At 49.7% G+C, this 26615-nt stretch overlaps 1 protein-coding gene across 4 annotated transcripts in view; it reads right to left on the bottom strand.

Moving 5' to 3' along the window:
- Nucleotides 1-1300: 1300 nt before the first annotated feature.
- The window catches only part of LOC111140902 (pikachurin), a 180841-nt gene continuing 155526 nt past the window's right edge, over nt 1301-26615 (bottom strand). For 3 of the 4 annotated variants that reach the window (XM_022493151.1, XM_022493152.1, XM_022493150.1), the window contains 7 exons: nt 24356-24472; nt 21711-21891; nt 13658-13736; nt 11745-11888; nt 5645-5728; nt 2597-2700; nt 1301-1793 (listed from right to left, as the gene is read on the bottom strand). In XM_022493151.1, coding sequence (XP_022348859.1) covers nt 1639-1793; nt 2597-2700; nt 5645-5728; nt 11745-11888; nt 13658-13736; nt 21711-21891; nt 24356-24472 — 864 coding nt within the window. In that variant the 3' untranslated portion in view covers nt 1301-1638. Of the gene's footprint in view, nt 1794-2596; nt 2701-5644; nt 5729-11744; nt 11889-13657; nt 13737-16478; nt 16503-21710; nt 21892-24355; nt 24473-26615 lie in introns of all 4 variants that reach the window. The other variant, XM_022493153.1, reaches the window with a different exon arrangement.

The raw sequence follows: 26615 nt of genomic DNA on the forward strand, positions 1-26615 counted from the left end.
GACTGCCACTGTTACGATCGCCGTCCTTATGACCATCGTTGCTGTGGTTCCTCCTCCAGGAGGGAGGATCCTGGTCATCGGAGGTCCCAGAGGCAAGAGGTAGAAGGCTGAAGCGCGAGTTTCAGCCCGTCTCTAGTTTACTTGTTCATTTTTCAGAATTCTCAAAGTGCTTAGCATGGTGCTTCGCCCAAAGCTCAAAGTCTTCACTAAACGCAGGCTGCACACACCAGACTTGAGTCATGACGGACTAATTATAGGCTCTTCCGTGATTGGGACCCGATTTCCCTCCTCTTCGGGGACAGTGTTCAGCTCACCTTTCCCTTAGTAAGTCCCGTCCTGGGGACCTGCCAGTGAGCCAGCTGTCTGCAGGGTCACCGCCGAGGGCTCGGAGCCAGCAGCCCGCTTCCTGGGTACTTGCCCAGACGCTCATACCATGCTGAGGACACCCCTGCCCCAGAATGGCCTCAGAACCACCAACTGTGAGACTCTACTCGCAGGGATCATGTCTACAGCTTCTAATTGTATCGGTGTCCACCTGTGGACACGGCTTCTGCAAGCATCAGTAACATCTCCCCCAAATGAATAAAAGACTGAACGCATGAGTTCTAGCCTTCTTCATCTCCTTTATTTAGGTTCACTATAGTCGTTCCCCCTCTCTTAAAGCAAAAAAGACAGTGGCCCCCAACTCTGTAACCCATGTGCCTGCTGATCTGCTTTTTTTGGAAGCTTCATGTTCATCTCCTTGAGCCGTCCGCATTAACCGCAAGAGAAGAGTCAGCTTCCCCAAGCTGCCCCAGCAAGTGTACTATCCCACTCTGACTGATGCCACGAGGGGCCCAAATAAGTCTCTCCGGGGGGGATATCTTTAGGAAGTGTGCAAAGAATTCAGTGTTGTCCGCACAAACTTGGAAAGTGTACTGTGTGGATAATCTGCAGCTATAAAAATATACACATACAAAAAGACAGCTACAAAATCATGGTGCCCCATTGTCTTCGACTTGCATTATAAAAAGTAGGGAGTTTCCCACTACAGTAAACGTCGGTGGAGGGCAGCATTATGACTGGAACTCCGTGCCTAGGCTCCCCTCCTCCTGATTCTCATGGAATAGTCAGAGCACACTGACCCCAGCCACTGAGGACTGGAAGGGATTACTCCTACTCATTCCAGGGCCAAGGTGAGCAATTCAAAGTTCAAGGTCAAATAGTCATTTTGCTGTCAGTAAGAGTGTCATGAATCAGGAAAGGAGGGAAGTATTTTAATACTGCCCTGTGGGTCTCTATTTTTTTTTCTTTCTTTTTATATGCACCATGAATCACAACACAGTCATTGAGCTACAGCAGAAGGCTCTGGAATTCGCATTGATGTGTGATCTCTGGCAGCTGCTACACATTCAATGGACAAAATTCGACGCTTCCTACACAGAGGATTCTGTTGGGTTTGGCCCACAGAGTGTCCGCAGGAAAGGCCACACAGGGACTTCTGTCTCGGATCTAGTCTCTCATCAGGGGGTACGTTCTCCTTGATGAGAAGACACACAACTGGTCCCCGTGCCACTGTGGCTGGCATCAGGCAGGGTCTCAGGGCCCCGGGGATTCTCAGCACAGAAGGCTGTGTCCCTCGGGCAAGGCCAGCCGGTGTTACTTGGCTCCACAAGTGTTGATGTTTTTTCCATCCACGGCGTCTTCCACGAGGGAAATGTGGTAATCGGTGGACAGGGTGAAATGAGAAATGCAGCCCACGAGGCCCCGCATGTATTGCCTGTTAGTGTGCAGAGCGATTTCCTTCATCCCACCTGCCGGGAAGCAAGAGGGTGATGGGGTGAGCCAGAGGGGAGCAGGTCTCGCTAGGAAGCTGGAGCATTTACTGACCAAGATGTCCCTCGGCTGACAGGATGAGTGAAGGCTGTAAGTGCCTCCAGCTGCTCAGTGCAGAGCATCCGTCTAACTAACAGTAACCCTTGAAGGAGCAGACAGACTTGTGTCAACCTGACAAACAACAGGGGCTATTAATACCCGCCTCACGTGGCCCGCTGACCCAATGGACTCAGGTCAAGCCAAACAGGACCTGGTAAATTTTGAAATGTTGTGTGACGGCAACAGAATGTACCAGGTGCTTAAAGGTGATGTCATCTCAGCCGGAAGGAAACACACTGATACTGAAAGCTTTCAATTAAGTTCACTTTTAGGAAATATCATTGGGGTAGAGATCTATTTTGTGTTTCTGTGTCTGCAGTAGCGGTTTCTCAACTATTTACAGAAGCACTACTCATTCTGATTTTGAGAGGGAGCAAGAAGGATCCTCCTTCCTCAGAGGGAATTCTCGGGGCTATATCGGGCAGGTTCTCGTTCTATAAACAAGAAAAGCACGGTTTTCCTGGTGGACCAGCCCAAAGCACAACAGCGTCCAAGTGCTTCCTGCCCCCTCAGCCATGAGTCAAAAGTTCAGAAAATAGAAGAACAGAACATCTGGCAAGCTTCCTAATTTCCAAGTGTTTGATCCAGTGACATGCACCTCTTTGGGGGAACCCCACCATGACAAATGGCGGCCTAGCAAGAAGACTGGGGCGTAATTTAGATTTGGTCAGAGGTCACTTACCCACATACAGAGCACCGTTGATGTTCAGCTGCCTCATCATGCCGGGCGATTTGCCTGTTCTGGCCCCATAGTCATCCACGGTTATCTTTCCGGATTGGCCATCCCTGTAGAAACCACCATTTTTGGAGCTTCGTTCAATTATTCATTCATTTCAATAAAACTCTATTCAAGTCCATCTACTCTGTGCCAGGCACTAGGCTAAATGATGGAGGTGTAAAGAATGAGAGAAAAAAAGATTCCTGGCCCTCAGGAGTTTAGGGTTTCCTGAGGCAAACAAAAAAATTTGAAGTATACATGACAACACTGTGTCACGGCTCCACAGCAGAGGAATGCCAGGATGCTGTGGAATGCAGGAGAAGGAGAGAGGGTCAGGGGAAGCTTCAGAGGAGACTCTGTCTGAGGTGAGCTTCGAAGGCTGGGGAGGTCAGGTGAAGGAGGAGGGTAATGCAAACAGGAAGTGGTGATGCCAAAGAAAGAAAAGATGGGGCTAGTGCAGGTTGGGCATAGAGAATTCTGGAGGTGGGAGGAGAGTGGCCAGAAGCAGATGGTGAAAAGCATTTCTCCTGAAGGGAGCCAAAGAACAGAACCGTAAGGGGAGGAGTGGGGGGGACATGGGGACACATGGTGAGTTTGAACACTACTCTAAGCAAAATGGGAAGTCAATGAAGGAGGTTTTGTAGGTAGAGAGGATTACTCTTGGAGAGGACACAGAATGGCTGAGGAGTTTCTAAAGAATCCAGAGAGTCACCAAAAAGTGACTCTGGGGACAGTGGAGTCGAAGTGTTTATATGTGACAAGGCCTTTGCCATTTTCTAAGCTGGTTTCCAAAACTATTCAGTCCCAGGGACCTTCTTCAAAAAATCACCTCTGTTTGTACAGTTCTTGGTGGGTTGTACCAACCCAGGCTGCACATTTTTTTTTTAGGAGTTCATTACTGATCTTCTAATATTCTTATTTTATAGCAAACTGTTCTTGTTTCTTGGATCACTAGCCTCTCTTCTATCTCTGACAACAGTAATATGTTTTATCATTTTTTCATTCAAGTCTCTGTCCCCATCAAATTGCTTTGTTATGTTGACTTGTTCTGATATCCGTCTTTTACATCGGAGACTTTTTCAAATGCCTAGCGACTCCTGACACCTACTTCACAGTTAAGTGAAGAGAAAAAGCCCTGGGGGGCCTGGGGGGCTCAGTGGTTAAGCATCCAACTCTTGATTTTGGCTCAGGTCCTGATCTCAGGGTTGTGAGATCAAGCCCCACTACAGACTCTGCACTCAGCAGGGCATCCACTGAGACTCACTCCCGCCCCCCACCTCTGCCCCTCCTCCTACTTGTGTGCACACTCTCTAAAATAAATAAAATCTTTTAAAAAGGTAAAAAAGTACTACAAAGCAGGTTAGAAGCTCTATGTGCAGGATGGGTTCTGCTGACTGGGTGGGGCTTCATGTGCTGGGATCTGCTCAACCATTTTCCTGGGGGACACGTGAACTTTCTACTTTCCTTGCTGGCGGGATAGGCCTGGCTCCCAGCATTCTGGAATCTCACTGGGGGCAGAATTATGGGGTTATGGGGTTCTTAATATTCAACATGTGAGCTTGCACACAGCCCCCAGCTTCACACAGTGGCCCAGTGTTTAGTATTTAGTATTTAGTTATGGCTGGCTAGTGCCACCAGCTCAGAACCTTATTTCTCTTTCTCTAGGGAACTGCCTTTCATTATTTTCTGCTGGGTAGGGAAAGGGCAGTGTGCCAGCTAGATGAGGTAGAAAAGGGGCTTGGGTTCTAACTCCTCCGGTAAATTTAAGTAAAGTTTTTAAAGCCAATCTTCCCATTTTTAGCTCCTCTTTCACCTTCCAGAAGTTCCTGGCTCTGCCCTTTTTTGGGGAGACCCAATAATATAAATCTGGCTGGCCAGGCCTCATGTCTTGGTAGCAACCCTTCTAGTAATGAGCTGTAGAGAGAATTCTGTTCTGCCTCACCCTTGAGACCGTACACTGCCTCCCCAATTCGGATAGGCTTTCTTAGAATCTCATACCTGAATGCCATGAGGGGCAATGCCCCCAACAGCTTGTATTGCCTGCCCTGCCTTTCCCACCCCTCTCACCATTACTCCAAAAAATTCCATCCCCCCACCACTTTATTTCATCTAAGAATTTTTCATTTTTTTACATCTCTGAAATGAGGCTATTATGTCTTATAATTGGTGGCATCTTAGGTTTGAAAATAACATGGTATCAACTTCTAAGGTAGTAAGTGATGGAAAGGAGAGTGAGGTTACTCTGACCACAGCCTATACATGAGCTGAGGTGGAAACTGACCACAGCAGCCCCATGGTTCCCCAGCCTCGCTCACGACCTCCCCCATGAGCCCCCCCAGGAAGGGCTATGGCAAATGCTCAGGGAACATGAACCACAGACTCTATTCAGCTCAGTTCCTGGAACCTTCCTCTAACATGGCACGAATGACATGTTCTTACAGAGCTAAGTTTGGGCCTGCTCTTTGGTTTCTCAGAATATACTGTTAAGAATATGGACAGAGGTAGTAAAACTAATTTTAAAGGAATGATTCACCCGAAGTTAATCAGAAGTCAGGGTAGTGACCTCTGTGAGGGGGGAGATGTGTAATTGGGGCAGGGCACACACAGCCTCTAAAGGTGGGGTAACGTGATGTCCAAAAAAAAAAAAAGTGGGCAGTTGCCCACACAGTGAGATTTGAAGCATTCCTCAAAGTCCACAGGCCCTGAAATCTTATCCCACTAGAGACCTAGGTCTCAGGAGAAAGCGAGGAGCTCTTCCAGTTGAGCCATCAAAAAGTTCCTTTTCTGGAAGGTCTCTGTTGAGCGCAGAAATGGGAGCTCAGGTTCTCTGGCCTGTCAATGTTAGGGAAAAGCGAGGGGAAAGCTAAGAACAGCGGCCCAAATGACCCAGGACAGAAGCATCAGGACACCAGGCAAGGTTGGGGAGCAGGACTTTGGGGCCACAGGGACGTGGATAGGACATCCACCTCTTGGTGAGCTCCGGCTCCATCTCCCCCTGTGGTAGGGACTCACCTGACAGCCTTGACACGGTGCCACCGGCCATCACTGAAGGAGCCATTGACCATGATGGACGCCACACCACTGCCCAGGTTATAGCTAATGGCATGAGAAAAGAAGCAGACGGACAGAATCAAGTGAAGTACAGACAGGCAGGCAACCATGAACGATTCTCATTGCAAAAATTCCTTGGAACTCGGAATGTACTTTCCTTAATACAAAACAAAACAATCTTATAAAAAGCATTAGGTTTCCAGGGTAGGCCATGAATGATCCAAAAAAAAAAAAAAAGTTTTCTTTAAAGTCTAATTGCAGTAAAATACATGTAACATTAAAATTTACCACTTGAACCATTTTCAAGGGTCAGTTAACTAGTGTTGAGCATGTTCAAAACTCGTTTTATCTTGCAAAACTGAAGCTCTACAGCCCTGAAATTACAACTCCTCATCCACCTTTCCCCGGCCTCAGGCAACCACCGCTTTCTGTCTCTGTGACTTTGACTATTCTCGATACCTCATGTAAGTAGAATCATGCAGTGTTTGTCTCTTGGTAAATGGCCTCTTTCATTGAGCACAAGGTCCTCAAGGTGTCTGTTGGCTGGTTTGTTGTGGCCGCATGTACAGAAGCGTCAGTCCTACAGAACCAGGAGCAGGAAGGGCTTCATCATTTGTAATGCGTTGTCCTCAGTCAAACACTGTCTCCTCAAAAACCCCAGAATGTGACCTTATTTAGAAAGAGCGTCTTTGCAGATGTAATTAGTTAAGATGAAGTCATCCTGGGTTAGGGCGGCCTTAAATCCAATATGTCCTCATAAAAGGGGAAATTTTTGGACACAGAGACATGCGGGGAGGAAGGCCACGTGAAGATGCAGGCGGAGATTGGAATGGGGCGTCTGAGAGCCAAGAAACACCCAGAATTGCCAGCAGCCACCACTGCCAGGGAGAAAGGGATAGAACATTCTTCCTCAGAGCCCCCTGAAGGAACCAAGGCTGCCAACACCTGTGTGTCAGACATCTCTCCTCCAGAACTGTGAGCGAATACATTTCTCTTGTTTTCAATCTACTGTCACCCACTTTGTGGTCATTTGTTATGGCAGCGCTCAGAAACTAATACACGCATTTTCACTTTCTGAAAAACAAAACAAAACAGAACATGGCAGATGGGCTGAGCCCGAATATATCAGGAGGATCTGCCTAAAATCCTGAAGCGAATGGATGGGACTTAATTCGGCGTCTTATCTGCTCCTCCCTCCCCATTTTACTCGGATAGCAGGCCCACTCAGTAGCTTTGTATTTTCTATTTCGGTTTCCAGATACTCTCATACCCTACGGGTCTCGGAAGACATGCACGTGTTGTTTACCAGAGAGAAACATCCCTCTCAGTCCACTGTTCATTTAATAATTCTAGTTTAATTCAATTCAACAAATATTTCGTGAGTGACTACTCCAGGCTGGGCACTGGGCCAACCGCCTAGACCTCCCCCTTGATAATGTAATAAAGCCTAATGTAATCACGCTTTTCAAAAAAAATGTGTTCCACCATGGCACCTCTTTCCTCAGCTTATATCAGAGGACATGTCTCTCTGTGACTTCAATGGCCAAGAAACAGGAATGTTGAAGGGAAACCTGGTTTAATTACTGAGCTCTGAGAGCAGAGCAAGAAGAGAAAGCACTTGGCTTTCCCCAGGGAAAGCACGATGGATCCTTTCTGTAATCTCGGAGGCTCCAAGGAGTCCCCCAGCCCGTCAACACCGAACCAAGCACGCGATTTGGGTGACCTGGCAAGCTAGGAGACACAGCTGTCACTCTGATCCTGAAAACTTTACAGCTTCCTAATGAATTTTCCCACGTCCAGTGTCTCCTTGTAAGAGGCAGTGTGGATGTGGCGCCGGGTGGCTTGGCGGGTTAAAGCCTCTGCCTTCAGCTCAGGTCATGATCCCAGGGTCCTGGGATCGAGACCCTCATCAGGCTCTCTGCTCAGCGGGGAGCCTGCTTCCCCCTCTCTGTGTCTCTGCCTGCCTCTCTGCCTGCTTGTAATCTCTCTCTTTCAAATAAATAAATAAATAAAATCTTAAAAAAAAAAAAAAGTCAGCGTGGAGGTGGGATTTTCAGGTTTCATTATTTAGTGGCCAAATAACTCTTTGAAGAAATGAATGAGGACGAAGCAAGGCGGAGAGCCGGTTGGCAGACACTGAGCTGAATCATCAGGGGTGGCTTTAATCAATGAAAGGCAGTACAAGGTAACAGAAAGAGTGTGGGCACTCGGATTGGACGAGCCTGCCTTGATTCCAGGTCTTGACAAGGACCTGCTCTGTGACCTTGGCTGTTTGCCGATCACTCTGAGACTGTTTCCTCATCTGTGAAACGGGGGTAATAATACCTTCCCTAAAGGACTATAGGGAATATTACATAAAAGAGCCTGGCACACAGTAAGAGTCAAACAAGTAACCCCACCACCCCAAAAACACAGTCCTTAATGCAGCTCATATTCAAGATTGACAATATGTCTGGAGGAACCAGTAGTAGGGAGAAAGTTGCCACCAAGAGTTAAACTCATCAAGCCTCTCCTGGAAGAGTAGTCATGTGTGAGAGTGAACGAACAGGCTGTAAATATGTAACGACAAAGGTCATGAACACCCAGATCTCAGAATCAGGGTGACTTGGGGATAATCTCAGGGACACTAGACTGGAACGTGATTGTAATCCAGTGAATGGAAACCTTTCAGCTGTTTGGACAAAAGACGGGCATTCTTCTGTTCTCCAACCTTGCTCCTGTTCAAGCAAAGAGCCAGAACGTGCTCAAGGGGGTCAACACTGAACTTAGCAGCCAGGACCTCAGCCCGCAGTGTGTGTGTGTGGGCAGCTCAGACGTCCTCTCAACGGCCTGACTCTCCAACACCACGCATGCTGTTGGACCCTCCAACCAGCCTCCTGCTTCCCCAGACATCCTGTCACCCTGCAGAATCTCTTTGTTTTGTTTTAATTTTTGTTTTTTACAATATTGAAAGACCAAGAATAGTGGTTACCTGCTTTGGGAGATGGCATGGGGGAACCTGCTGGAGTGTGGGAAATGTTCTCTATCTTGTTCTGGGTGGTGGTTTCACAGGTGTCTGCACGTTTAAAAATTTTCCAAAGTTATCAAGCTGTACACCTAACATTTGTGCACTTCATGGAAGTTATACCTCAGTTTAAAAAGAAAAGGAAGAAACATACAAATGAATGAATGAACGCACGGATGAGTGCATGTCGGCTTCTCTATCAATGCCTTGTGAATGTGGTTAGCAGGACTTGGTTATTCTGATCCAAATTTGCCTGCTCAGCTAGCAGTGCCGGGAAACTATGGGGCTGAGCACCGAGGTGGGGGCCAGGGAGAGCCACCAGGTGCAGACTTTCAGAAACCATGTGGCTGCCTCCGTGTGGTGACCACTCCCACCCCCTTAGCCGTACCCCCTTTGAACTGCAGCACTGGGCATTTTGCTAACGTCAGATCTCTTCCTTTTCCCTGTTGCATGAAAATGTTATCAAGGTCACATGGAAATAGCGGGAAAGCTGGTCCAGCAGACAGTTTTCACAAACCTCTTCATTGGTCTTTATGCCCCCCCACACAATCATAAAACCTAATGAAGCAAAAACCACCCAAAACCATACTCTTGGCTGAACACCTTGATTCCTTTTCTGCTTACTAAATTTTATACACAGAAACTCAGAAAACATTTGCTCCAAGATTACAATTTTAATAATCAGCACCACTGACATCGAGATAGGCCAGACCCTGCACTAAGCCCTGCCCATGAGTTAACCCATTCAGTCCTCATGACTGTTTGCTTTGGGCTTTTACAGGGAGGCAGGGTAACTTGCCCAAGGTCACGAGGCCATGGGAATGGCTCATGTCTGACTCCAAGCCCAGGCGGTTGACCATTTCAGACCCTGCTTCTTAGGGTGCAGCTCCTGATCGTTTCCAATAGGATTCTGATACCCCCGAGGCCCTGGGCCATCAGAATCTCTGGGGTTGTCCCAGGAATCCACCTCTGAGACCAGCCACGTCCCTCCCCCTCCCGGCTGACTCTCTGTACACTGACATTTTCAAACCACTGGCTGGCACTCTAATTCCTTTCCATGCCCAGCCTCCCGCAACACTTCCTACATCCACACTGGGTGAATGGATGTGAGAAGTGCCTGCTCAGAGGAAGGAAGGTAGCAGAGGCAGCGACACTGCAGCTCCAGGCCCAGGGACAGGTGGGCACAGACGACTGCCTGGGTCGGGGGGAAGCCAGCATCCTCCACACAGAACACAGCCACCACTCCAGGTTAAAAGAAACACACCAAGCCCATTTGCAGAATCCTGAGGGAGAACTGGTAACAGAAGAAAAATGTCTGAGATGCAGGGGGGCGATCAGAGGGTGTCCCGGGGGTGTGGGAAGTGGGGGCTGGCCAGCTGTGAGAGCCCAGAGCCGGTGGGAGGTGCGGCGTGGGCCCAAGTGCAGTTCCCCTGTCCGGGGTTGGTGGTTTAAGAGGGGGGAAGCTGGGCCTCCCACCCACGGCTGAGCTACTGTTTCAGTTCCCCTTTCTGGGCACAATCAAGTACTTGAGGCCTTGGTGAGGTTAACCACAGGAAAACCACAAGAAAATGGCTTCACGGCAGCCAGCCTGAAACTGGGGTGTGAAGAGCTCTGTGTTTGACCTCAGGGCCAAGGGGGGAAAGGAGCCGCGACGGGGAGAGTGCTCCCACCGGCCAGCCCGGAGCCTTCAACCACATGCTCTCTCACAAGTCCCCGACCATCACAGGATCACAACCCCCAGCCCACTCTGCTGTTTAGGGGCAAACGTGATGTTCACAAATGACATTTCCTGTCAAAATGCCTTTTATTCAAACAGAAAAGACTTACATTATTCTACTCAGATTGTCAGTAATCCCTGTGCATGATCTACAGCAGCCCCAGAATTAAATCTTCACCTCCCCCTCAGGTCAGTCATCTTTGTTTTGATTCCAACTGATCCCATATCATTTAGTGAATTTGTGCTGGTCACCAGAGGGGGAATTAAAGAAGGAAAAGCCAGAGAAATTCCTATCCCCATAGAGAACAGATAGATGATCTAGAAACCAGGCAGGGGTTTCAAACCTTAGTGGACAGAATCACTAGGAGAAACAGTTAAAACAGACGGCTGGGCCCCACCCCTAGAGTTGTTACAAGTTTCTGGGGGTCACTAATGCTGCTGGTCCAGAGACCACGTTTTGGGAATCATGGGTCTAGACAAGTTATTTCTAACCTCAAATGAGGATGTACAATCATAGTCTCTAAAGAAACTTTCTCACATCACACAAGCCAGTGCCTGCTCTGGGGAAACCCGGCTCCCACCTGCCATGGTGGGGAGAAGTGGTCTAAGTAATCTTTTAGCTGCTTCTCAGAATGATCCATTTGACAAATTTGAGAACAGTCTCAAGTCACTCAAAAGAGGTAAGAACTTCTGGGACTGCCTTATCAGTATCACTCCCGAAGCAGTCACAAAAATCCAAATGTTGGGTTGGTCCACGGACAGGTGGTCTGGCTTTGCAGGGGAGACCAGAAGGCAGGCGGTCTCCTTCCCGAGGCTGCACAGCTAATAGGGACCAGAGTCAGAATTTACAGGCAGGTCTCTCGACCTTAGCTGGTCACATCTGTCTGAGCCACTTTGAGCAGAGCACTCACACCTGGGCTCAGCGCTATCAAAGCCCTCTTCCTACTACCTCCTAATTTGCAAGTGGGGAGCATATGGCCTAGAACAGGGGTCCAAAAATGTTGTGTAAAAAGCCACATGATAAGTATTTTAGGCTTTGCCCTGGAATCCCTACTGAAACTACTCAAGTGTGCCCCCATAGCATGAAAGTAATCAGATAATATATAAGTGAATGAGTATGGCAGAATTCCAACAAAACTCCATTTACAAAAACGGGTGACGGGCTGGATTTGGCCCTCAGGCTAAAATTTGCCAACTGATGCTCTAGAAGGTGGATGCTAGAAAGAAACTCCAAAAGCCTTGCAGAAGCTTGGACCTTCAGGTCCATTTTGGCATACAGGGTGCTGGCTTACTTTGGCATCACTCTGTTTGGCATGACCAGTCCTGAGGGGTTAGGTTACCTGAACACCAGGGCTCCATCTCGAAGGCCCAAGGAAATGAAGTCACTGTTGGGTCTCATGGGGCTATCTCCCCTCCAGAACAACAGACCATCCTTGGCAGTTGTCTTAAACCTCATGAACGCATTTGATCTTGATCCGGATACCCTGGGGAAAATGCACAAATTATTCCAACAGTTCAACCCGTCTCCACCAACAGCCATTCTAAATAGGCCCAGTTTTGTCTGTTAGCCCCGGGGGAGCCAGGTGTAAGGGTAATCTGGCATTTCTGACACATACTACCAGGAAATGACAAATGGCATCACCACCACAGGCCACACGATGGGCCTCCAATTCTGGACACTCATTCTGCAGCAGTGTCTTCTGTCCCTGTGGTGAAACTCCACAAGAGGCCATTTTATGAGTTACAGATTAGCTAGACTCTGGCCAAAGCTGGCATCGAGGCTATACCTCCAATTCACACCTCAATATTCCCTCTTTCCTGTCCCCCCCTCAAGGGGCCTTGGAATACTGCTCCCCATTCCCCAACAGAAAGTGAGTTTCTTAATTGCCAAGAGGTTCAAGTTGGCAGCTCTCTGGGCCTGGTCATGGCTATGGATTGCCCGCTCTGGCAGTGACTGTCCTTGAGGGAGTGACTGGACAGGGGGAAGAGTGTCAGACAAGGAATGTGGCTCGATAGGATAACGGTTTTGAGAGCTGCTAGGGTGGAGGCAGGGTGGAAAGGAACAGGAAGCTGAGAGGAATGGAACGGGGCTCAGACAGGTCAGCTTTTTTCTGGGGACTGATGCCCTTGTATCTTTGGGGAGAAAGGGCTGAAAAAGGAAGAGGCTCTCTTTGGACCCCACGCCAAGACAACCTAGATAAACACAACATGCGATTAAAGAAATGAAGCAGTGTCCGTCTGGTGTGTGTTCAGTTACCAGGTGCATCCAGCGCCCTGGGAAAATTTCTCTCAACCACTTTCTCCCTTGAAAGGCCCCCAAACTCATCGACCTTAAGTACTGGGTGCCTTTTGCTTAAAGCTTTGCCTTAGTCTGCTAAGATGCAGTCAACCTAAAGAGGAAGGAAAATTCTAGAATGACGGTGCTGGTGGCAGAGTGGGGGAAGGCACCCTATAAACTATAAGGAACTAGAGGAGGACAAAGAAAGAGAGAAGGGCACATTGGAAGCACCACAGATGAGCTTGGCTAGGGTGAGGACTCTGCCTGGGTAGGGCCAGCCTTTTCCTTGTCTTGTCCGCACGCGGTACCAAACCAGGGGCTTGGACTCCAGGGCAGGGCCGGAGCTTCTGCCACCAGGCATGAAAAGCCTGGCTAGCACCTGGTCATCTCCTCGGATCAGGCTCTTGTAGCCACATGAGGAGAGCCGAGAAGCCCCTCATTGAACTGGCCAGAGCCTGAAGGGGACAGTGGAGCTCTGCGGAGGAAGACGCAAGGTAGCATGTGGACTTGAAGACTGTGATGGCAGGACCACAGGAGTGCTTCCGCTGCTGGCTCCAGGCAGGACTGCACACTGTGGCCAGAGGACAGCGCCCAGCTAACTGTCCCACCTGGGGAATCACATTCAGAACCCCAACTTGGGGCGTGTCAAGTTCTCAATGCTTCCCAGTGCCCGGCTGCTGGAAATCCTGGGGCTGGGCAGTCTCCTCCCTCCAGGCCCTCTGACCAGAAAAGGTTTGGGCTGTTGGTAACAGGGTTGTCTGAAAGGCAGCACTTTTCAAGTAGAGTTTGTTTTTGTGTTTGTTTTGTTCTAGTTCTATGTCTATTTTGAGTTTTTCTCCCCTCCCCTGAGGCCATGGCTCAATGGCCTTCTTGGAGAATTATCTTCTGGCAAGTAAGATAAGGAAAAGTCCTGGGAAAGACTTTGAGAAATGGACCCCCGCAGAGATAAGGAAGGTGCCCCCTATAACTTATTACCTCTTAAGGATATCTGGGTTGTCGTAGATCAGGTAACTGCGCCCGATGAACTGCGGGATCTCAATGGCTTCTGTGATGGCTGAGACAGAAGAGAAAATGGAGGTTACATGGTATTCGGATCTCTTGACCCCAGCCCTCAATCACAGGGCAGGAAACTACAGAGGATGCCAGCTCCTGGAAAGGGGACATTTAACAACTTGTCAGCCCCTTCCTCTTGGCTGCCCACGTACTTAGCCAGGTTCGGAGCTGCCTGTCACGGCTTGGGGTTGGTGTCTCCCCGTGGTCACCTCCCTGGGGCTGGCTGTCACTGCTGCTGGCCTCAGCACTACTGAGAAGTCCTCGCAGTATGCTGAAACTTGAACTGTGCCCAATTATTCTTGGAAGCCAAAGAGTAGGTCTTGGGCCATGTGGGGAACAGCTGGGGATAACTCTAGATACTCTCCAAGGGAGGCAGAGAAAACAATCCCCAAACAAAGCCCACCAGGATTTCATTATCTGAAGCCAATCTGCTCTAGGACTCCTACTCCTTCAGCCATGACTTCAAGAGACTGGTGAAGTAGGCAGGATAAGGTTTTCGGCTCAGTTGTTTTTGTTTTTTTGTTCTTTGTTTTTTTAAATATAAATCACCTTCCAGTGTCATGTTTTAGAGCCTCTTCACCATATTCTCATGAAGTAGCAGAGAGTATGGAGGACGGCTGGTTATTCCCATGTCACAGAAGTGGAAGACGATGCATGGGGGTCATCAAGGATTTGCCCAAGGTCACACAGCAAAGAGAGCATAAGACCATATAGCAGGTGGGCTCTTCTTAATTCTGGCCCTCAGCCCACCTCGGACTTCCCAGTATCTTAGCAGTGTATTTGCTTCTTCCTAATGTCTCATGCCTTTGTTTTCCTAAGGAATCACCCTTTCCCACATGGCTATATCTTTCTCCCTTCAGAAAGACAGAGAAATGACCGTTGAAGGAAATTAAGATGGAATGAATCGCATTTTTGAAGAGACGTGCAAAACGAGAGAGAAGAAGCCAGCTTATAAGAGCAGTTAGAGTTTCACCAAAAAGCATGCTTGATGCAAAGGAGACACCGAGCTGACTCCACGCCCAGGAGAGAAAACGTAAAATTATTTGATACTATGAACTGCAGGAAAGTTTACACTTAACTTCTCATCATGAAAAGAGAAAGGGAGAGACAGAGAGAAAGGAGAGAGAGAAAGGCAACAGCGAACCCCCAAACCCAATGACCTTGAGCCCCAAGGATAAATTCCTCTGTTGGCAGGTCACCCGTGCAGGTTTCCACAATGTTTAAAAAAAAAAAAAAATTTAAAAAAGGAAAGAAGGATGGAGGAGGGGGAGGGAGGGAACAAGAAAAGCAAAGGAAGAAAAATGAAAGTCGAATAATTTCAGAGGTAATGCTCAAGAAATTGCTTTCATGTTCTCTGACACTTCACAGCTCCGGACAGGGGGCTGCCGGCCCAGGGGGTGCCGACTGGAACCAAGGAAGGCTCGATCTAGGACGGTGGCCCCGCTTACTGGTGGGCTCGCTGGCCATGCTTTCAGTCACTTGCGGTTGGCCATGTTCTAGCAGATGCTCCTCCTGTCAGAAAGCCAACAGGGGCCTAATGCTGGGTCACCATGCCTGTGTCACTGCCCTCACTTCATCCCACCGAACCGCCATTTCCCCTCTCAGCATCACCGGAAGGGTGGGCACGGTCCCATAATGTATCCGAGAGAGACAGACCATGGTCACAAAACTCTGATTATGTGTGTGGTCGGAAGGGTTCTATTTTATCATCAGTTATTGTCGTTGCTCTTCTTACTGTGCCCAATTTAGATGCTACACTTCATCGTAGGTGAGCACGGCTGGGAAGAAACATAGAGTATATGAGAGTCTGTACTGTCTGTGGTTTCAGGCATCTGCTGGGGGTCTTGGCAGGTGCCCCCCACAGATAAGGGGGGGCTACTGTTAACTCCAAAATTCTGGCCACACCGCCAGCCTCTCTCCCTCTGGTTAAAGCAGGTATGAGGAAGAGGGGAAGAAAAGGAAGGGAAACAGAGACAGGTAAAAACAGCGGGGATGCAAAATATGGGCTGAGGAGGAAAATGAACGGAAAGAAGGAGAGGGGGGGAAGGAGAAAAGAAGCTGCCAAGGAGGGAAAGGAGAGCCGAGTGCCCGGGCAGCCTTCAGGTGGGGGAAAGAGTGGGGCGGAAGCCAGGCAGCGAGGGAAGGACCCAGAGGAGTAGAAGTCGAAATGAGAAGGCAAGAGAGGAAGAGGGACAAGGGGGCCTGTTGGTGGGATGCGGGCCCCTAACTTCAGGATACGAGTGCCCAGGAGGTAAAAGGAGAGGCTAGCCAAGCTGTCAGAGGAGTCATTCCCAGAGCTAAACATAGCCAAGGCTCCCCCGCTGGGTTTGGCTCACCCCCAGGGTAAGAGGCACAGGCAGGGTCTGGGCCTGCCCTTATTGGCCATGGGCGTGGGCCCGTGGCCAAGAGCCATCGTTCCCCTGGACTCCTTGAAATGGGCAGGATGTGCTTGTCACATGTCAGCTGGGCAGAGAGCCTCCAAGGGGTCAGCTGTCTGCCAGGCGCCCAGCTCTGGGGTTCAGGCTCTCCCCGAGGTCCCGCTGGGAGAGGAGTGCTATCCCGGGCCTGCTGGATTTAGAGGGAGGAGTCCCACCTCCCCAGTGGAGCGGCCGAGTCCCACACCACTGAGCCAAGTTACCCTCCACATGCGGTTGGCCTGCACGGAGCCCACGGCCTGGCCAGAGCCCCCCTGGCAGGAGCCCAGGGCGCTTTCACGGTGTCTCATGGGACCTATTGTACTTACTATTGAGGCAGTAGTTTCCACACTCTGCCAGGTGCCAGCATGGAACAGAACAGGGAAAGTCAGAATTCCACAGTTGTTGTAAAATCCCAAATACCTCGGTTGCAGATCACTGGAAACCGGCCTTATTTCCCTCATAAAGCCCTGAGAGGGCCCAGCTTGTCCTCTTAGAGGAATGAGACTAGAATCCCACAGGAACCGCTGGAATCTTTCTCAGCACAATTAGCACCAACTCCCCTCCCTTAGCCTCCACTTCATGGTGGGGGTGGGGTGGGGGGTGGACAAAGAAGGGATGTGTCCCTCCTCTGACACTTCTGAGGCTCCCTGAGTTCGAACTAACAATTCCCCGTTTATTCTAAACCTGGAGAAACAGTTCTTTGCTAAAGAGTTACTTACCTTGTCAATGATTATTACTTTTCTTGCCTCTAGCTACATGTGAAAGAGGAATGAGAAGCCAGCCAGCTGCCTCTTTTCTCTCGGTGATGGAAAAATATCCCCCAACTCTCCCCCGCACCCCGCCCTGCTCATTCTGTGATTAACAAAGGGCAAGGGGAATGCTCCAGGAATGACCGGACTGAATAGAAAATGGTGAAAATCTACTCACTGCAGGCAGTATATGTGGATAAATATTAATTCTGGGCTAGAACACGAGAGCTGGAAGTGACCATCTAGCCCTTTCCGGCCCTCTGTAGCTTATTTAAATATTGTAAACATGATGATATTTTATCCTAACCCGATGTTTTCAACACCATCTTTTCTTCTGCAGCAAAGGCACTAGTGGAGAAGTGTTTTTGTCACGTTTTCACGTTTATACCTAAAAGTTCGTGCCATCTGCTGACACAAAAAAGTACCCAATGAATAGCCGCCTCCAAGCCACACGAAGCCAATTTTCCACTTGAGGGACATGAGATTCCCAACCGAGTTGGCGGGGTGCGGGCTCTTCCTTACAGTCACAGGGCCCCAGAGAAGGAAGGACCTGGGGGGCTGTAACCTAACTTTCCCAACCCAGCAACATCCTGATGGATGGCCACCGGGCCCGAGGCAGCTCCCTCATCCACCAGGCAGCACCCTCCCTTGCTGGACAGTTCTACTTGGTCCAGGATTCTTGGTTCCATGATGCAGCCTCTGTAGCTGGAGTAACAACCACCAAACCCCTTTCTGTCCAGGACCAGCCTTCAACTCTCTCAAGACCACCACCCAGGGGACGCCTGGGTGGCTCAGTTGGTTAAGCAGCTGCCTTCGGCTCAGGTCATGATCCCAGCATCCTGGGATCGAGTCCCACATCGGGCTCCTTGTTCTGTGGGGAGCCTGCTTCTCCCTCTGCTTCTGCCTGCCACTCTGTCCGCCTGTGCTCGCTCTCTCTCTCTCTCTGACAAATAAATAAATAAAATCTTAAAAAAAAAAAAAAAAAAAGACCACCATCCAGGCTGAACACCACCACACTGCTCCATTGTTGAATGACACAACAAGCTAAGGAAAAAACAGTCCCTATAGCCTGCATAAGGAATATGCTGTACGAATTTGTGCATTTATAGACTGATTTTTCCTAAATTATGGCTTACATGTACTGAACTATTTTTTCATATATTGGGACCAGAAAAAGCAAAATCATCTAAATCAGACCTCGCAGTGTGCTGTGAATTGGCTAAACACAATAGAAAATGTTCGAAATGTTGCATTTGGGGTAGATGTGCAATGATGAGACAAGATCCCATCCTGTAGGACTGAGGACCGTGTGCCCAAGCCCAGTTCCCGGTCAGTCATGAGTGCGGAGCGGCTCTCCCGCTGCAGGGAAACACCGCCACCTAGCGGCCGGACGAGTCCTGCACGCCCCGAGTCCAAACTCGGTCAATGCAGGGAAGGGAGGCCCAGGCCTCAGAGTTCTTTTCCAAATGGCCTGTGTGCTACTGGCTGGGAGAAGCCCCGGGGGAGACAGCTGCATTCTCTACCTTGTCTTGGACACTCCGATCACAGCCAAGGCGCCAAGAAGTCCCCCAGAAGAGAGAGTTGTTGAAACTGGGGTTATTCAGGATTACCCAAGCTTACGTGCCCACAGAACCCCAGCTCCCATTTTGTGTCTGTGAACGCATGTTGTCCGTCTTCGCATGTGTGCTCAGAACAGCCATTAATATTTCTTAGAACCTAATTTTGTACATGAGCTTTGTTAAATTCTGCTTTAACTCACTAGTAACCTACTGAGATACAAGAACTCTGAGGGACCCGACGCAAGATGGGTAAATTTGGATGAGAATAGAGAGAAGGAGAAACGAAATCTGTAAGGACGGGGCATACCTTTTCTGAGGAGGGAGGCCTTCGTGACACCCCTCTTGTGAGAGGAGAAGGGGGGGTCTCAGTATTGGGGTGTCCCAAGGGGGTGCCTAGATTTGAGGTGGCAGAAGGCACCTAAGAGTGAGACACCCCACACGGAAGGAGAGGGGACCACCAAAGTCAGGCTGTATGATTTTTGTAGGCACCTGAAGTTAGAAGTAGGTTGGGAGTCAGAACAACTGGCTTCTCCTGGCCTGGTGGGTTCCCCAGGTTGAGGTGGACAGTTCAGTCTTCTGTAGCTGCTGGTACTGCAGGGAGCCCACAGCGTCCCGGGAGCAGTAAGGAACTCAGTGGGAGTTCGATGCCTACTTCTTTCTGAGCTCAGCCTTGCAGGGACAGAGGGGGAGGTCCCTAGACCCCTGTGATGGTCTGGGTGTCTAGACCACTCCAGGATTTGCCCGAGTTTCTGGTTCCAACCCTCCTGGGCCACCAAGAGGTGAGAACAGGTGCCAAGCTCCCAATGAGTGTCCTAGCGGAAATCACCTGCGTGCCACAAACTCCCTGACCAGGGTAGAGAAAACCAGACCCACCAGGGATTCCCCAACACTACACTGCTGGAAGAGAAGGTGGCATGGATTGAATGAGGCCTAGCGCTGGTGACTTCCGCAATGTGTTGTTGTAAAAGGATTTAACTTCCAGAGGGAATACTAAGAAGAGGTTCTTGCTTTTGAAACATGATCTGGTTATCAGGGAGGGGAAAAAAAAGGCCCAAACTTTTAAATATAGGAAGTTAGGGACCACCTCGCTGGATTAGACAAGACCGTTTCCTGTCTACCTGTCAGGATTCATCCTGACGACCAAGGATGGCTTCTGAGCATTCCTGGTCTCTCCCACCAAGAATCTAACCAAACTTTTAGAATGTTCTTCTGTATCTCTGTGGAACAGTAGAGCAGCCCATCTCTCTCCCTCCTCTTTCTAATCCTCACTCAGGACGAGATGCTCACCCCAATATTAGAGCAGTCCGTGTGACAAATGCATGCTACCACGTGCCTGCAGGGGTCCAGAAAAAATTGTCCTTAACAGCCTAACCTGTACCCAGTCTCTCATTAATGCTTTCAAGCCATATAACAGAAGAAATGACTGCTATAGGCCACCCAGCCCCCTGCCATGCATAAGCCTTCCTAGGAGTAGCCATGGCTGCTATTGGGGCAGAAACGCTATCTTTATTTCAAAGCATAAGGAAACACTGATACAACACGAGGGGAGGTGATAGTTGGCCTGGGTTTTACTCTGGCCTCAAGCCTAGCATATTCCAGAAAAAGAGGCCTAATGCCCCCCAGGTCCCCTGGCTGCTGTCCAGGACCTCCCTGGGGCTTGACTCCTCACGCTGGTGATACTTGCTTCTCACTGAACCCGAACCCACAGTTACGAAGCTATAAATGTGAGCACTTTAGATCTGTTATGGCTACTGCTCTGCAGCGGAAAACGAGGCTTAACAAGATCGCAAATTATCCTGTCCTTCCTCCTCTAGTTCTCTAAGTGAGACGTTCATTTAAGCCTGGACTTTATATATGGACCATTAAGGTGAGTATTTAAGGCAGGAGCAAATCTGAATTGCTTCTGGTAAAGCTGGAGACCCAGGAAACTCAAACACTAATGTGTAAAATCCAAACTCAATTTTCCGAATGAATGGGCTGCTCTTGAACTAAATCTCCACAAGTACGTGCCATTAGCCAAACAACAATTTGCTTGTTAGAATTATAATCAGGATCTTTCCAGAAATGGATCCATTACTCTTCTTCGGGGCTTCATCACTAGGGTGAGCTATGTTCATAAATGTATTTCATATAATTTGCCACGCAGTTTTCAAAATTCACTGTAATAAAATACGATGCAGGCTTCCAACCAGCAAATTAGCATTCCTATTTCCCTTGGTCACTGCAAAACAAGTTCTCCTACTATTCTGACACTGTAGCATCTGCCTGTAATTGTCTTCCCCTAAGCCCAAATGCTGATAAAGTTCAGGAACCTGGAAACAGATGGAAAAGAGAGAGCACACATCCCTTCACTTAGGCTCACCTCCTCACTTCCTGTGGCCTGATGCCTTTTTTTTTTTTTAATTAGTTCCCAGACAGGTGAGGCCGTACTAATATTTGAAACAAAAAGATCCAATGGCCCAACATGACCATATGCTGGTAGGCGTCTTCCAGACACAAGGTCCGTGGCCTCCCTGGGGCAGGTGCGGAAGCTCCATCCAGTAGGGACTGGAGGCCTGTCACCTACTCTAGCTTTCAGACAAGTGCGGGCTGGAAGCTGAGTAGCTCTCGGCATGTGCAGTGGATTTTCTTCTTCTCACCAATAACAATGACGGTGAGTACTGGTGGAGGGCTTAGTAGACATGTTTCTCAGGAATAAGCATCGCCTCATTTAACCTACATTACCACCCTCTGTGTTAGACATTATTGCATGATTATTCCCGTTTTATTGAGGAGGAAACCCAGGCACAGAGGAAAGAGCATGAAAAATAGCACTTCACAGAAGGTTATTTATAATTCAGCAGAATTTACCTTTTTCTGTCCTGGGCAAGATTTCTCAGATTTCTCGTTATCGCGTTCACAGGTAGAGGTCAACATACTTACCAGCCTCTATAGCCCAGGCACCCACCTATCAGGACAGACTCTGGGTACGGCTCAGAGGCAAGGGTCCTGGAAACCCCCTCTACACTAGGATTTAAGCTTTTGGTTCCCAGACCATCAGGGCATTCTCAGGGAAGAGGCCCGCTGTTAGAGGTATTTTGACATTATGATTCTTCTTTAATAGGATAATTAAACATGGGACATGCCAGCTATCACATTCCTGAACTCACTGCTCAAAACCACGTGCCTGGCTGTCCTGGGGTTCGCAGCCCCTCCTGGAAGAGTGCGGCCCCCGTGCTTCTGGAGACACCCCCTCCCGCTCCATGCCTACCTTTCTGGCAGTGCAGGCCCTCGAAGCCCAGGGGGCAGTCGCACTCGTAGCCCTCCTTCCTGGGCCGACAGCTGCCCCCGTGTGCACAGGGCCCCACCACGCAGGGGTGGGCTGCGTTCTCCACATTCACGCCCCACGTGAAGTCGTGCTTCAGGTGGATGGTGCGGTCGTTCAGGATGATCTGCAGGGGACAAAAGGTCAAGATGTTCGGGCACTCGGGACACATGTTCACAGTCGGCTGAAGCCTCCCTCGGCATCCTCACCTGCAAGACGCCTGGTGAAGGAGCTTTCATAAAAGAGAGAACGTCCAGTTCCGGTTTTTATCACCTTGTAAAAGCGATGCAGAAACTGATGTCATTACCTGTGGCCCTTGGGAGACTCTGCAGAGAGGAAAGCATCCTCTGGCTCTGGAAGATTCCAGGAGGTCGTAAAGAGGTCCCCATAAATGAGGGTCCTCAACCTGGCTGCCTGTTAGAATGGCCTGGGGAACTTTAAGAAAAGTACCGATGGCCGGGGGCCACACAGGTCCCCCTCAGCATCTCTGAGGGTGGGGGCCGGTCAGCAGTCACTTTTAACAGCTTTCCAAGTGACTCGAAGATGCAGCCGAGGTTGAAAGGTGCTGCTGTGAAGCCAACAGGAAAGAATACAAGAGAAAGAACCACACGGGCAGGAACCAAAGGGGAATGGATGGCTCCCGGGGGCAGTGGGGCTGGGAGAAGCGTCTCCCTGTGCTGCTGTGTTCTTCTGCCTAATGGGCTCCAGGGAATCTACAGCTCCATCAACTGGGTCTTCCCGATTGTCCCACCCACTCCGCTACCCTCCCTGCCTGACACTCTTGAATTCCCTTCCTCTCCACATCCTGTTCCCCACCGTTTAAAAAAAAAAAAAAGAAAGAAACTCAGATGCCATTCTTAGCACTGCCATGCAGACTCACTGCGACAGGAGAGCTCCTTTGCCTTCACACCCTTCTCCCTGCAGTGGGGGCTCTAGTGCAAGTGAAGGATGACAGGGAGAGGTTACTGGGTTTCCAGCCCCAAATAAACGGAGCCAAGCTTTTCAGTCCTTGCTGTGGAGAGTGTGCTTGTTTTGAGCTGTGGGTGCTTCAGTGTCATGCACTTCCAACCTCGGCTGCATGTTCGAGTCACTTTGCGGAACCTGCGGACAGAGACCTCCACCCTGCAGGGCGTCCTGAGAGGTTAGCCGTGGTCCTTCCTGCCACTAATGCGTGGTTCCACAGGCTTGCCTGGACCTTGGAGGGTGTCGGGAGAGTTGGGAGAACACTTCTTTTCCTGGTCTTGAATCTTACAAGCTGCAAGAAAGCAGCCAGAATCCTTCTATAGTTGCCCCCTTTTCATGCTCCAAGTGAAAGACTGTGAAACTGAGTCATACGTACTTGAGACAAGCCAAGATGCTACCGTCCACCGCGGGACATAGCAGAGCCAGTGACTCAGCCTCTGGGAGGGGAGGGTGTCCTGCCCAGGAGGTGCGGAGGAAAGGGTTCTGTGTGCTGTGAGAGGGGGGAGGGGGAAAGCCTGACAAGGGTGGGGAGAGGGCATGGGGCCCCTTAGCATCTCAGCTTGCTTTCTAAGTGAGAATTTCAAAAACATGATTAAACACAGCCAACTGTGCTGATGGGGGACTATGGGCTGAGCTGAGGTGTCACGGATATCACTGTTCAGCCACACAGGGAAACACATCAGAGTCAGCAAGTTTGACTGGACCCCTTTTGTGGAACCCACACCGGGATACAAGAGGAGAAAGAGCTCCGCGGGGCCTTTCTGAGTGCAAATCATGAAAGGGCCTCCTTTCATTGGCCTCCTTCATTCTGGCCTCCCCCATGCTTCATCCCAAGGCTAGAAAGGATCAGCGGCCCACCGCCCACCATTGGTTGCTTAAGGAAAACAGGACAAAGCTAACATCCAGGAATCGAATATGCTTTTCTTCAAATCCTTTTTCTCCCAGGGTTTCATGGTCCTGGAAATCTGGTTTGGTGAGCCAGCCTGCATGTCTGTTATAGACAAAACATGTTATCATAACCGGAGAGGTCATGAGCAGCCCCAAGGGAAGGAATAACAGACAAATATGAGTGGGGTCAGTGTCCTATAGCTTTAACTAGCTGAAGGATTGTTTTTGCTAAACCTTCTATGGAAGGACTTCCTTCATCTATGCTCTTAGGGGCTGGGTTATGTGATGGGTGAACAATTGTTAACTTGCAGGGGTGGCAGTGGGCATGGAGATGGGATTGGGGGTTGGCTCTTGAGCAGACCGCAGAGTAACCCCAAAGAGAAGCACAGAGCCGAGACTGTCTAGGAGACCCCCTTGGCCTCCTTCCCTTTGGTAGAAGCATCGGCAATCACCTGACACCTGCTCCCTCCCTCAGCACTGCCCGGATCCTTTGGTGGATTGGCTGTAAGGATTCATCTTCACTGAGCTGCGTTCATGGAATGTCTGCTGGACAGAGGCCTGGGAGCAGACGTTATCAGAAAGTGGGATTGGAAAGCTCTGTGGCTAGCATTAAGAAAGAAAACCTTAAAACTTTCCCCAAGCTTCTTTTTTGGAGGCATTGGATTACAGCGATCACAGTTCTCGATCCCATCATCTGCAGACCAGGCCACACAACAAACATGCGTAAGTGAAGCCGGTACCTTCTGGATGCTTCCACTAAATGGCTTCAGGATGCCCGAGTTCTTCTTCACATCATCGTAATTCGGGACTCCGCCGATAAAAATGTCCGTGTTGCACTTAATCTGCGTGAAGCCTCCCTGCCAACAGAGGAGACAAGAAACACGACATAGCTTCGGAAAAGGTAGTCAAGGCGACCAACGGGTACAGACACCCTGGGGACACAGCCCAGCAGGCTGGCTGGACTTCCCCATTGGCCGGCATCGCCATTTACCCCCACTGTTGGAACGTCTGTACGTGCAGTAACCTATCTGAGACTCTGTTTCGACATCTATAAAATGGGAACCCTAATGTCTACCGCCGAGAGCTGTCACGGTGCGTGTGGTGGGCTGCACGACTGCCCACCCGTAGTCAGCGCTTCTCCAAAAGCACCCCCTCTCCCTGCAGGAAGACCAGCTCCAACCTGCTGATCTTGATGGGGCCAGGGAGCTGGCTCCAGGCAATAAAACTCAGGCAGCAGAGAAATGAATCACGTCTTCGCAGAAGCTTTCCGAGCCAGAGAGTAGCTCACGGTGACTCTCAGCCTGGGTGCACCATTCAAGCTGCACCTGACCAGGGACGCCTGGGGGTCTCAGCCGATTAAGCATCTGACCCTTGGTTTTGGCTCAGGTTATGATCTCAGGGTGGTGAGATCAAGTCCCACCTCAGGCTCCGTGCTCAGTGGTGAGTCTGCTTGAGAGTCTTTCCGTCTGCCCCCATCCTCCCCACCACCTCAAATAAATAAATAAAATCTTTTTTTTTTTTTTTTTTTTACAAAAAGCTGCGCCTGACCACGGATGGATATGCAAGTGAGAAATAAGCCCTTATTGTAGCTTTTGATATTTCGGAGGCGTTTGTGATTGCCATGAGCACAGTCTAGCCTCTCTTGAAGGCTGAGATCTGCTTCCTTAGCACTTTGCCCCCGGTTGGATGCATAATCAGCATTCCTGTGTGACCAGCTATTGGCAGTGGTAAAGACAGAACCGCTGGAGGCCAAGAGAAAAGGCAGGCGTGGTGGGTGGGAGGCATTCCTTATCAACTACAAAGGATAGAGAAATTCTTCTGTTTTCCATATTCTGAGAAAAGTTCCCATGTCAACCCTCAGAGGCTTTCCCTGTTACTGGTTACTTCCCAGCCTAAACTCTCAGGCGTGGGCTGGACAACAAACTGTGTGTCATAGTTAGTGTCCAAATTCCTCCAGATAAGAGCTGTAAGCAAAAAGTTAAAATGTTCCAACAAAGGGAGACACATTGAAATCTGAGACCTCTGGGATGAGCACTCTTTAGGTAACGTAAGTCAGGTTGCCTCCGACTTATGGGGAAATGAAATATAGATAGTAGCATCATCTAGTCATTGATTTAATCAGTATTATTGGGCATTTCTGTGTCCCAGGCACTAAATGCTGGCCAGACAAGAGGGAACAAGGAAGTTCCTGCCCTCCAGAGGCTTACACGGGCAGGTGGGACTAGCTCAGCAAGGACAGTTCCGGTGAGTCTAGAAGTACTTGCTGGGGGGAGGTGTGTGTCCCATACCCTAGCCTGGACTCAGAGAGTTGGGGAGGTGGAGGTGGTTGAGGAAGAGTCAGAATTATAGAAACCAGACAAAGTCAGGGCTTGCGGGGAAACAGTAGGTATAGAACAGAGGCAGGGAGGGATTAGACACTGCGTGCATAGAAATTTGCTCTGTACCCAAAAAGCAGTGGAAGAAAATAGTCCTATCTGTGTTTTAGGCAGATCACTGGCCGGAGGGAGGAGAATGGAAGTGGCACCAGGTCCAAGTAGGGAAGGGGAGACAGGGAGGGCAGAGAGGAAGGGGCACCGTCTTGGGGGGAGCGCACAGTGGCGGGGTCCAGCCAGGTAACGGCAGAGAGGTCTTGACTGGGATGCGAACAGCACTGCCTTCAGTCAATAACCTTCAGCAGCTTCCGGGGTTCTTGCTTAACTGGCCCAGGGTTGGCAGGATGCCGTGCTCAACAAAGTAGCCGAAGGGCTTTCCGGACTTCTAGCGGCTGCCTAGAACACGGCCCCAGGCAGCAGCTGTCACCACACACCCACAGGCGCCCATCACTGTCGCGTCTTAACTGCTACCCAAAAGTTCAAGTCAGATAATAAGAGGAGAGGAGGAAGGCTGTAGGGTCAGAGGGTTTCAGAGAAACAGGCTGTTTTGAAGAACCTTTGAGTTGGAACAGGACCAGCCTCATGGGGTGAGAGTTGCTTCCCTTCGGTTGCTCAGTAAACCCTCGCC

Source organism: Enhydra lutris, unplaced genomic scaffold (genome assembly GCF_002288905.1).
Source record: "Enhydra lutris kenyoni isolate GAN:26980312 unplaced genomic scaffold, ASM228890v2 scaffoldscaffold5, whole genome shotgun sequence".
In the NCBI taxonomy this organism is placed as follows: domain Eukaryota; kingdom Metazoa; phylum Chordata; class Mammalia; order Carnivora; family Mustelidae; genus Enhydra; species Enhydra lutris.